This window comes from Neolamprologus multifasciatus, chromosome 5 (assembly GCF_963576455.1).
Source record: "Neolamprologus multifasciatus chromosome 5, fNeoMul1.2, whole genome shotgun sequence".
Taxonomy (NCBI): Eukaryota; Metazoa; Chordata; class Actinopteri; order Cichliformes; family Cichlidae; genus Neolamprologus; species Neolamprologus multifasciatus.
The window spans coordinates 3,944,569-3,956,419 of record NC_140443.1 but is presented as its reverse complement, the minus strand read 5'-3'; the positions used below and the strand labels follow the sequence as shown (position 1 = coordinate 3,956,419).

General features: G+C 39.3%; 1 protein-coding gene across 3 annotated transcripts; it reads right to left on the bottom strand.

Moving 5' to 3' along the window:
• Positions 1 to 2,135: 2,135 nt before the first annotated feature.
• On the bottom strand, positions 2,136 to 11,354 carry LOC146517848 (E3 ubiquitin-protein ligase TRIM35-like). 3 transcript variants are annotated; one of them, XM_085160310.1, is made up of 3 exons: positions 5,675 to 11,354; positions 5,162 to 5,566; positions 2,136 to 5,079 (listed from the first exon to the last, which is right to left on the bottom strand). In XM_085160310.1, exon 1 carries the CDS (start codon positions 11,058 to 11,060, stop codon positions 9,648 to 9,650), a length of 1,413 nt encoding a protein of 470 aa, XP_085016436.1. In that variant the 5' UTR covers positions 11,061 to 11,354; the 3' UTR covers positions 2,136 to 5,079; positions 5,162 to 5,566; positions 5,675 to 9,647. The 3 variants fall into 3 exon arrangements, with proteins under 3 accessions (XP_085016436.1, XP_085016437.1, XP_085016435.1); XM_085160311.1 differs by having other exon boundaries at positions 5,162 to 6,031; positions 6,141 to 11,354; XM_085160309.1 differs by having other exon boundaries at positions 5,162 to 11,354.
• Between the last annotated feature and the right edge of the window lie 497 nt (positions 11,355 to 11,851).

The following is an 11,851-nucleotide window of genomic DNA, read 5'->3' as shown; positions in this document are numbered from 1 at the left end:
TTGGAGGAAGAGAAGAGTAGACATATGGACACATTTTGCATCTCATGTAAAAAATAAGATTCTTTGTAAACCCTGTGAAGCAACTCTCCACAGTAAAAGCACAGCAAGCTTTAACACTTTATATGTTAGAGAACTAAAACAACTTTTGATTTACTCTACTGTAATCTTATGATATTTACTCAGTTAAATCCAGACTACCAAAATAATATTGATGCCTAAATTATGACCAAAAAAATGACTAAATTATGACTTAAACTAAAAACTTAACACGCACGTACCTTTTTTCTGAACATTTTCCTTTCCAGGAGCTGGCAGGTTGTCAAAGCAGACAAATGGTATTTTTGTGAAATACTCAATGAACCTCCATTTCCCTGATCTCTGCAAATCTGCAACACCAAACAATGAGCGAAAAATGCTGGGAATGTTTCCGAAGTCATCCCAGTATCTGAATGAGGAGTTGCCACAATCTCTCTGGCGAATTTCAGGATGTGAAATGACGCCTATCCACGCTCGATCCCCATTTGGCAGCAGCATTTGCAACTGACTGTCAGATATCGAATAACTGGCTAAGTCTGTGAAGTTCTCCCTGCAGTACCTCAGAGCTCAGAACCAGTCCATGCTTTCATTAACAAGAACATATTGAGGACTCTGCGAAGTTCCTGCAATTAGAAATGGTAGAGGAACAGGTCATGTTGAATTTTCTGGGTAAATGAAAATGAATCAAAACAGTCTTTATTGGAAAAGACAATGCTTTTTCTCACCATTGTAACAGATGAATGGATGTTCCACTGAGCAGTTGGAATACCACTGTCCACTCACTGAAAGGCTTTGACAAAAATAGGAAACTAAGAAAGGTTCACTTTGAATTTGTTTTTTCCATTTCCAGGAGTCATCATCATTCTGAGATGCAGAACGCTGTTGTAAATGAATGTAAACACCAATCCAGACCTCAGAGTTGTAACCCGCAGATGAAACTGTATCGATAAACTGGTTCATTTCTTCACTGTTTTCAATGCAGGCCAGGCCTACGTAGTTCTTTCTGCAGTAGCTCTGAGCCTCATACCAAGTAAAAGACTTATTAACAAAGTGGTACCGACGGCATTTGGAGAGGACGAGCCACCCTGTGAGGAAAATATGAATCATGAACATCTCTCAACATGTAAGCTGGCTGTATTACAACATATCAGAGCAATAAGGACTGGCAAAGGGAGACAAAAGAATTCACTGACCTGAGAGATACAAGACACCCAGCAGGATCTTCACAATCATCTTGCTGCTCTGTGGACTGGAAGAGGAAAGTCTGGCTATGTAACCAAAATGTAGGTACATTGTTATCATCCTCTTTCTGCGAAATGCAATTTTTCTGTTTGTCTATGCAAAATGTGTTACAGGAATTCCTTTATTGAAATATTTACTTAACCAAATATTTAGTCAACTTGGTTTGTTGAAAAATGTTCAAAGTTCATATATGAAGCTTAAAGTAAATAAAAGATTTTAAAGTAGAGTGCCTGATGTTTTTAATTTCTCTGTGTTTATTTCCAACAGTACAGTAATTTGTCTTTAAATTTAAAACAATTGAATGCATTTTAGTGCCTGTTGTAATAATACTGCTGCAGAGCTAATCTGCTTGATTTTATTACTGTTCCAGAGCCTTAGTGCCCCAGGCTGAAAGGATATGTCCCCTTTTGTCTTCAGACTTACATAAAGGACAACTAATAGATTTTGAGCTTGTGAGTGAAAATAGCAAGAAGCAGCATGTTTAAAAAAGAGTTGAGGGATGTAATCTAGAATTTGTCCATTCAGAGACTTGAATGCAATTTTGAGAATTTTAAAGGAAATCTAAAATCACCTTGGAGTTAGTGTTAAGAAAATAAAATAGAGGTAATCACTTGTGTGGTTTAAAAAAAGGTAATTACAGTTACAATAATCTAGGTGTGATGATACAAATGCATGAGATTTTTTTCTAGTTCAGAAGAGGAGAAATCTAGGTCAACCGTGATTATCAACTTATGCCACTACCGACTGATATTATAAAAACAGTTTTAGAAGCTCATATTCCCCTGATCGTCAGTGATTCTCTCTTTTCTTACACCAGTACCTCAGATTGTCATGGTTGTGAGTCTGAGGACTCGGTGTTTTGTGTTTCTTTATATTCTTCTATATTCTTGTTTATTCTGCCTTGTCTTTTGTTTAGGTTTGCTATGTGTTAGTGTGTTTGTTTCATGCCTGCCTGTGTTCCCTCTGTCTGTCCATGGTGTTATTGTGTCTGCTCATGAGTCTGCCTGTCAAGTTCAGTGTCCTGTCTGGTTCTCTGTGTCTGTTAGTTTCCTGTTTTATTCTGAAAGTTCATGTCTCATGTCAGTGTGTTCAGTTTTACCTCTCCCCTGCCTCGTTAGCCTGATTTCTCCCAGCTGTGTCTCCCTCCTGTGGCCCATTCCCTGATTACTCCCTGTGTATTTAAGCCCTGTGTTTTCCTGTGCTCTCTGTCGTGTTGTCTGTGTTACGCCGTGTCAGTCTTCACTACTCCGTGTAACTCCGTGTTCATTCGGCGTCTCTCTGCCATCCTTCTCTGTGCATTTTCCCCCTCCTCCTGTGAGTGTTTGGTTTCTGGTTAGTTCTTTAGTTTTCCCCAGTTTAGGTTTGTTAACTCCCTGCTCTGCTCGTCCTGTTTTTGTCACTTCTGTAAATAAACACTCACTCGCACACTAGCCAGTGTCTGCATTTTGGATCCTTTTCTCAATACACCACACGACTGCTCCTCAGCCATGACACAGATAAATCATACATTATATCAATCACTTTAAAATATTTTTTTCAGATGCTCAAAGGTAACCCCACAATATTATTTAAACAAAAGCTCTAGAAATTCTGAGTCATCTGATCCAACCCTAACTATGTGCTTTGTCAAAAAGGAACGTTTTAAGCATAAGTATCTTAAATCTAAACTGGTTCATGGCTGTGTGGAAGCTGGTGTAGCTGTCATTGGCCCGAGGTCAGCTGCTCTGACTCTTGACCCGTACTGGACAAATTTCAGTTTCCCAGCTTCTTCCAGAGGAACTAAAGGTGGATGCTTCTCACTCGGCATTGACAGCTGAGGTCCACAGACTGACAATTTTCCACAGAGAGACAATTTCTGAGGTGGATCTGGATCCAATCCAAACAGTAGTAGAAACACGTGGCTTGCAGTGAGCACTATGAGTTACAGGCTAAATTTTATCTTAGTTTCTTGTCTCTCTTGACTGGCTAAAACACATTTGTCCTCTCGCAGCCACCATGGCTAGGATTATATGTTTGAATTGGTGGGTATAAGAAAACAGAACTCAATTGACTGCAATCTGCATTTTACCTCACACAAATCTGCATCTGACAGCAAAGATCAGGAGCAGCCATGTCATAGACCTTGGAGGATTTGCAATTTATTAAACAGGTAAAACACATACACACACTTAAAGGAAATACAAATTATAAGCTTGTTTTATGACATTCATAAATCAGCATTTGAGTAAGTTGTAACAACAAGACAAATGTATAAAATAATATAGCTTATAAACTTTTATAGAGCAAAGTATCAATAGTATTAATGTTGTGGGAAAGCCATGTGAGTAAGGGCTGAAAGTAGCTTTTATCAGAATCTAAACTTGTTATGTAAATTTTATCCCAGCAAAGCCCAAATAAAAACAAAAAATTCAAACCAAGGTAGGGATTGTTGGCAGCATCATTTACGAAAACAAATATTGAAGGAGAGTGAAACCGTAGTGGGTACAGAAGCTTTATACAAAAAACATCACACTACAGTGTTTTCCAAATTCCCCAATACTAAAGGAGGGAGCTTCAGTGCTTCCTTGACTACCTCCTTTAGCATAAGATCAGTGTTGGGAGTAACAGAATACATGTACTGGCATTCCGTATTTAAATGCAAAATATGAGTAACTGTAACTTCTGTTACCGTTTAAAAAGGTGATATTCAGACTACAGTTACTTTGTTGAAATAAATGGATTACACTGCAGTTTTTTCCTGTTTCATATGTTCTTTTCTTCCTTCCTCTTTATGGAAGACGGCTCCATCAGGCTGCTTTCTCCACTCCAGAGTGACTCCATTCAGTCCTTTCTCATTCAGTTTGTCCTGCAGCTGAAACACAAACCATACATATTTTGTAACAGACCTCCAGTGACAAAAAAAATAACAAAAAGACATTTTTACCTCACAAAAATGCTGCTTCCAACAGCAAAAGTTAGGTTATGTTCGACATAGAAGGATTTGCAAATTACCAAACAAGCAATTACTGTCAGTAGTTTGTTCTCCTACACTGATTTATTTCTCAGCATTTATTTATCATTTATTGCTCACAAACCTTTCACATCAAAGTACCAACAATACCTTTGTCATTCAGAAAAACTATTCATTTGTAAATGTCAGAATTTTATAAACATTCCTCAGCATTGAAAATGTCATATTTTCATATGTCATATTTACATGAAATGCAGAAGCCCACTCATAAATACTATGAGCAAGGGTCAACCCAGTGTGAAGACCATCAGTAACTAAAAGTAACAATATCCTAAAACACATCATGTCTTTTACTCATCCTGAATCAAACTGAATATCATCCTTGTGAAATCAGACTTGACCTGAGAGTAGAAACTAAGGAAAGTATTTACTAAAGTCATGGACCAGGTAAGAAATGGCATTTTCCCACAGACCTTTATACAGTCAGACCTCTCTTTGCAATCTGAAGTCAATCAATGCAGCCTCATCAGTCAATGAAACATTTTAAAATTGATAAGAAAAAAATATAAAGTATCTTATCTAAGAGTTTAAAATATCATTATACTTAAATAATGCTGAAACTGTGTAATGACGGATTGAAGGACTGGGTACTTCAAAGTGATCACAGTATGCAAATTGTTGAATTATGCGCCTGTAAGCCTCACAGTGCCTAAACCAAAATATAAAGCACACCATGAGGTGATATTTTAAAGCTGGATTGTGGAGACTTGCCTTTTTCAGGAGGTTTGCTTTGACCGCTTCGTCATTCAGATCCACAGAGGAGCCTTCCTGCTTCAGGTTTATTTTTATTACTGAGACACAGAGAACAAACGCAATCATGATTAGTTTCCAGCTTTATTATTTTTCTCAAATCTCAAAACTGTAACTAGGTACCTTTTTTGTGAACATTTGATTTTCCGGGAGCTTTTGTGGTTGTAGGTAGAGGAGCTGGCAGGTTGTCATAGCAGACGAATGGTAGTTTTGTGTCACTGGGCAGTAGCCTCCATTTTCCTGATGTCTTCAAATCTGCAGCACCATACAATGAACCAAAAATACCAAATATTTTTTTATAATCATCCCAGTATCTGAATGATGAGTCGCTGCCATCACTCCAGTAAATGTTAGGATGTGCAATATGGCCTATCCATGCAGAATCATCCTTTGGTGCCAGAGTCTGCATATCACTTGTAGAAAACCAAGCTGGGGTTAGGTCTGTGAAGTTCTTCCTGCAGTACCTCAGAGCTCTGAACCAGTCCATCCTTTCACTCACAACAATAAATTTGCGATTTGGGTAGGTTCCTGCAATTAGAGATTGTATTCAAATAGGTCATTTTGAGTTTTCTTAGAATTAAAATAAATCAAATACAAACAATCTTTATGGGTAAAGAGAATACTTTATTTTCTCACCATTGTAACAGATGAATGGATGTTCCTCTGAACAATTGTTATACCACTGCCATCCATCCATTGAAAGCCTCCCACAAAAATAGTAAACTAAGAAAGGTGCAGTTTTATTTTCCCAATTCCAGAAATGATCATTGATCTCAGGTACATGATACCCATATACATCAAAGTAAACACCAATCCAGACCTCAGAGTTGTAACCAGCAGATGAAACAGTTTTGATAAGTTGGTTCATTTCTGTAGAGTTTCCAATGCTGGCCAGGCCTACGTAGTTCTTTCTGCAGTAACTGTGAGCCTCATGCCAAGTAAAAGACTCATTAACAAAGTGGTACTGACGGCATTTGGAGAGGATGAGCCACCCTGTGAGGAAAACATTATAATGAACCTCTTTGGACATCTGAGATGGCTGTTTTTAATAGTATTTCAAAGCAATAAGCACCGCGAAAGGGAGACAAAAAAAATTACTGACCTGAGAGATACAAGACACCCAGCAGGATCTTCATAGTCATCATGCCGCTCTGTGGACTGTAAGAGGAAACTGTCTTTCTAACAGAAAAGTAGGGAAATTCCACTTTGCTTTATGTTCCTGTTTCTGAAAAATCCCATTGGTTCATTGATTTGTTTATGCTAAAAGTTTTACTTATAAACATGTATGTACACCACCATCAACCAGGTTTATCACACATAAATGTGTGATCAAAATGAAGAGGTAACTGTGAAATATAAAATAATGAGCTATATAAGCATTTAAGATAAAAAATTAAAAATAAAATTCTAACACCAGCCACCAGGTAGGACATCATTATGTATCAACTCGCCCAAACGCCCAAACGCCCCTCTCTCATCTGCAACTTGTGTCCATGAGTGAATGAGAGTAAGATTTACCATACGAGGTTTACAGAGAGGGAGAAAAAGGAAAGTATGCTTATAGTGGTAGATACTACAGCCCTGAGAGTGTTTAACATTTGTGAGTGAAATATTACTATTCAGCTGTATACTGTGTTGACCGCCTCTTTTATGTGGAGGGGCAAAGGGGGGTTAGAGGTCTGGGCAGGGTGGCACATACTTCTTCAGTGAAGCATGTGAAAATCTCGTAGATGTAAATGGAATCAACAAAATAGCCACAAAACAAATTAAAACGATTTCTTGTAGCATTATCTCTTCTAGGAAAACAAAGACAATGTGTCATGGTCCCCGCACCTCGCCAGCTGACAGCAGTCAGGCGCTATGTTTTGTGTTCTTTATTCTCCTCTCTTGCCTCTGCTCTCTTTCTCTCGTCCTCTCCCACTCTCTTTCTCCCGCCAGGGCGGAGCTCAGTATGGGCTCCCGCCCCTGGCCCACGCACCTGGGGATGATCAGCACACCTGCCGCTGATTACGAGAATTAGAGTACTACTTAAGATGGCGAGTCTGCTCTACTCGTCGCTGGATTGTTGAGCCATCAGCGTCAGTCGCCCTGCAAACCTGTAATTTGAACTTGTGAGTACTTCTGAACCTGGAAGCTGACTGTCTCTCTATATGTGTGTAGATCTCCCCTGGACCCTGAGCAACTGTGACTGAGCGTGTGCAAGACGAGTGGTGGTGAAGAGAGGAGCTGTTGTCTGTGTATGGAAAGCCCCCACCCTGGACTCCTTCCCCTGTCACTCCTGGACCCCGAACCCCGACCCTTTTCCCGAACACCTTTGTATATATATTGCACCTGTGGGAATCACTGTAAATAAATCCACTCTTGTTTGAAGGAACTAGTGGTCTGCGCCTGAGTCCGCTTCACTAGCCTTGACACAATGTGATTTTATACAAGTTTTAAAGTAGAAAAACTTCACTCAGACCCTGCAGTACTCACTGGCAAACTCACCGGGTTTCTACAGTTCTACAGCAGGGGAGCTTAAAATTATTATGGCCATATTAGGGTGTGTGTGTGTGTGTGTGTGTGTGTTGAATAAATTTTTCAAACTTTAACTTAGTCATCTTCTCTCAAAGAAAAAAAGAACCTAACAAGTGCAATACCTCTTTTTCTCTGGACTGTTTACCTGTATTGCAAATATCAGTATCAATATAATCCTGGACTACCAAAATCTTCAAATGTGTTTTTTAAGATCCATATTCAGTTTTATTTGTCTGTCAAAGTGTCAGAGAACATGAGATTTATCTCATAGTACAGTTTTCTGCTGAGGATCTGATTATTCTTCTGTGATGTGCAGCCTGAATGAAGCATCTTTAATCAGCATGGCTTCACACTAAGTGATCTGTATTGGGTGGGCGCACGAAATATCTCTCATATCTCTCTCTCATGAGAAGGAACCTCTGAGAATCAGTGAGTTTCTCTTTACTAATGACACATCCAAACAGGCAGAACTGCTCTCCGCACCACAAGAAAATGCAATTATGCAGCGTATCAAGTAATTTAAGATAGTGACTGCTGGAGATCTGCTAGAACAATGAACTGTTCTTCATTCTCAACTCAAATGTCATCTGGGATTTTCTCTTCAAAGATTTGCTGCAGCTCCACAGTAAGCACAAAAAGGAGGGAACCATCGTGGTGAAACAGTCTGCTTATTTTTAGCTGCTACAGACTGTCAGGTTTATACGATTTTAAGGTTTAAGATGAAAGTTGACTAGTTTTCTAGTCTTGCTGGATTAACTCACATTTCAGTGATAAGGAAACTAGTTCAAACCTCTGCACTGTAGTAGCTCTAAACCATTATGTTTATTGCCAATAGATACCACTTAATCCTACACACTCATCTTTTAAAGCTACACCAATTGTAACGTGAGGGTTCACTAGATGGTTTGGAATCTCTCTGAATAATTAGGAATTAGGGGACGGATAACTTTTCATCTACACTTTACACCAATTTATTAATGAGGGCACCAAAACAAGCTGTGAAGAACTTCATGAAAATGCTAATGTTTTGAGTTAAGTCATGTTTGCATCCACCTGAATATAATTTGCATAACATAACACTCAGTAATTTGATCAGTTTTTATACAGAAATCCAGATAATTGCATCTTTATTCATGTTGGTTTTGTCTAATGACTTTCATGAGCTTTACAGGTTTCTTTGTTCTCTCTGTAGAGCAGTTTGCTTCAATGAGTTACTGTTTGGCAAAAAGTCTTCAAGATTTAGTATAGTATAGATAGTTATAGATAGTTATATAGATAGATAAGATATAGTATAATTAATCCCATCCTTTTTTTAAAGCAGATTTCAGCAGTAAATATCAAAGACAGAAAATATCAAACAATTATCATAATCACGGCCTATATGCATATGTTCATATCTCCACCACCCGGTGTGCTTCCTGTATGCCTGACACAGTGATGTATTTCAGTGTGAAGGAACATGTTATATTTCTGTTTTCTCCTGAGAAGAATGAAGCAACGTTTCGCTGGTTTTGAAACCACTTTACAACTTTACATGGAAGTGATGAAGAGGCTGCTGCGTTAGTTCCTTCAAACAAATATATTTCCCAGAATCCAGTCTGTCTTTGTCCCTTTCTTAGACAAGACCCCGTCACCAGGCCAAGGGTTCAGTCCTCATCATTTCTGACTTCAAGATCACAATCTCTGAGTCAAAGCCCTCAGAGCCCAGCACAAGGGAACAGCTGACAGTCTTCTTAGAAAGGAAATCAAAAAGTTGAAAGTGGTAGGTGGAACCACCTACATTATTATATTCAGCTGCATCTAATGGTCGAAGAGCGCCCCCTGCTGTTCTGTAGACGCTCCTCACGCTTGTATCCATGTCTGTTTTTTTTTCTTATTCCCAGATAAAGTTGTGTATGTGAGTTTGTTGGGTGTATTTTAGATTATATTGTTAAAATCTCAGCAGCAAATACTGTAGCTGAATATTTCTGTAACTGTATCTTCATGTTGTTAAAGAAACAAGAACTGCCTGGAAACAAATATGTACAGGATGAAGAGGATGTGTATCTTGCAACTATTAATGCTAGGACTTTTTACTGGTTTAAAAATGAGATCAAAAACCTGTTGATAGAGGAGTTATATGCTCGTCCACTTTCAAGATCACTGGTAATATCTTCAGTGGTTTCTTCTCAGTCTCAACATAAGGAAACAGCTTCTCAGTGAAATTGTGTTTGAAGGTGTGTATGAGTGTGTTGGCATCCAGATCATAGAATGAGAGCTTCCCACTGTCATACTCCAGGTGAACTCTGACCCTCTGCAGCTTCTTTACTGACACAAATGTACCTGTATCTGGTGTTGTTTGTACTATGTACTTTTCATCATGGAAACATAATTGCCAGAAACCTGACAGTGCTTCTACCTTTCTCTCAAAAGACTCATTTATAACACCAAAGGCCCAAAATCCCTCTTCTCCAACCTCAACATCCCAAATGTGAGTCCCTGAGTCGAAGCCCTCAGAGCCCAGAACAACTTTATCATAGTCAAACCTCTCTGGATTATCAGGAACCTTCTGTCTCCCTCCAAGACTCACACTGGTCAGATCTTCAGACAGGATGAGTTGTGGATGAGCTGTGTTTGGATCCAGAATCACAGGAGTGTAAGAGACCATCTCCTTCATCTTATTCCAGATGTTGTAGGTCAGGTTGCCCAGGTGTTTGGCCACATCTATCAGAGCTCCTGAGACCAGCTGTGGATCATCCAGCAGGGGGCGCTGCTTGACTCTGATCACTGAAACCTTGTAGTTGTGCAGGAATGAGACGTCTTCAGCTCTCAGTTGCTCCTCTGTGGCTCTGATTGTTTCTGAAAGAGTTTTTATCTCTCTACTCAGAGACTTAATCTTCTCCTCCATTTTTCGTAACTTCTGCTCTTCTTCCTGCCTCAGAGCAGCCAGCCTGGCCTTCTCTTCATTTTGTAGAAACTGCTGAAGCTTTTTAAACTCCTCTTTTATCTGCTTCTCTGTCTGCTGTGCCTGGACCTTTATATGTTTTGCTGTTTGATCAAAGTTTCCTTTGACTTGTTCAAACACCTTCAGTTTATCTTGTAAGGGCTTCAGGCGTTTCTGAAGCTCCTCTCTGTGATCCTGGGCGGCTTCTTCAGTTGGGTTGAATCTGTGGTATTTGTGTGCTTTTGAATCTCGACAGACGAGACACACCGGCTGCTGATGATCCAAACAAAAAAGTCTGAGTTTCTCATTGTGCAGACTGCAGAGAGGCTCAGACACTGCAGAAGCTTTTTTATCTCTCTGCAGTAAGAAAGCCTCACACAGGTTCTTTAACACCAAGTTACAGGTCAGATCATTTGACAGGTTTATCTTCTTACAAAGTGGGCAGGTTTTTATTTCTCTTTCTCTCCACCACAGCTGCAGACAGTTATTACAGAAGCTGTGGCTGCATGACAGGATGACAGGATCTCTATAGATGTCGTGGCAGACGGGACAGGAGAGATCCTTTTCCGACTGAGAAGCCATTTTGTCCTTGAGTAACAACAATGAAAACAATGAGGCGTCCACTCAAGAAGTTTCTTCAAACTTACTTTCACTTTTAGCTTTGACTTTTGTAACACTTCTGTTTGTAACATGGAATCAGCAGCATCGTGTTGAAGTGTCAGTATCCTGATATTCCCTGTATTTCAGTGTTCACCGTATCCTTCTTGCTGTCGTTGAACTTCCTCTCTTTTCTAACAAAGAATCTAAATACATAGTTCAGAAAGTGAAAGTGTCACGGTGAATGTAATTTGACACCCACATGAATATGGATATGGTGGCCCTGAGGGTCCACACACAACTGCAACTCAAGACAGCAAAAGCAAATAGAAAAACTCAAAAAAGCACACAAAACACAATAGAAATAGGAAAAAGGAAAACAAATTAGAAAAAAAGAAAACGGAAATAGAAAAAAGGAAGTTAGAGATGGATGAATGAATATCACTTTACAGTCCCGCACAAACATCAGGATCAATTACACTAATGTTAATGTAAGTTCTGTTATTATGCTGCCTAAGCTGGTTCTGTTGGTGGTGCCCAGCCAAACCTGCATTTGTTTTAAGGAGAAACAAACTCAGTTCACTCGTTAAGGAATTGTAGTTTATTCACAGGACATTTGACCAGTGTACTAACTTAACCACTTTCTGCTTAAATTTAGCTCTCATCTCATTTAGTACCCCTAATCAGTAGCGGTTTTAGATACGGGTGACACGGGCGGTTGCCCGGGGCGGCATCACGGGCATCGGAAAACAACTCGCAAAATAAAACAAAATAAA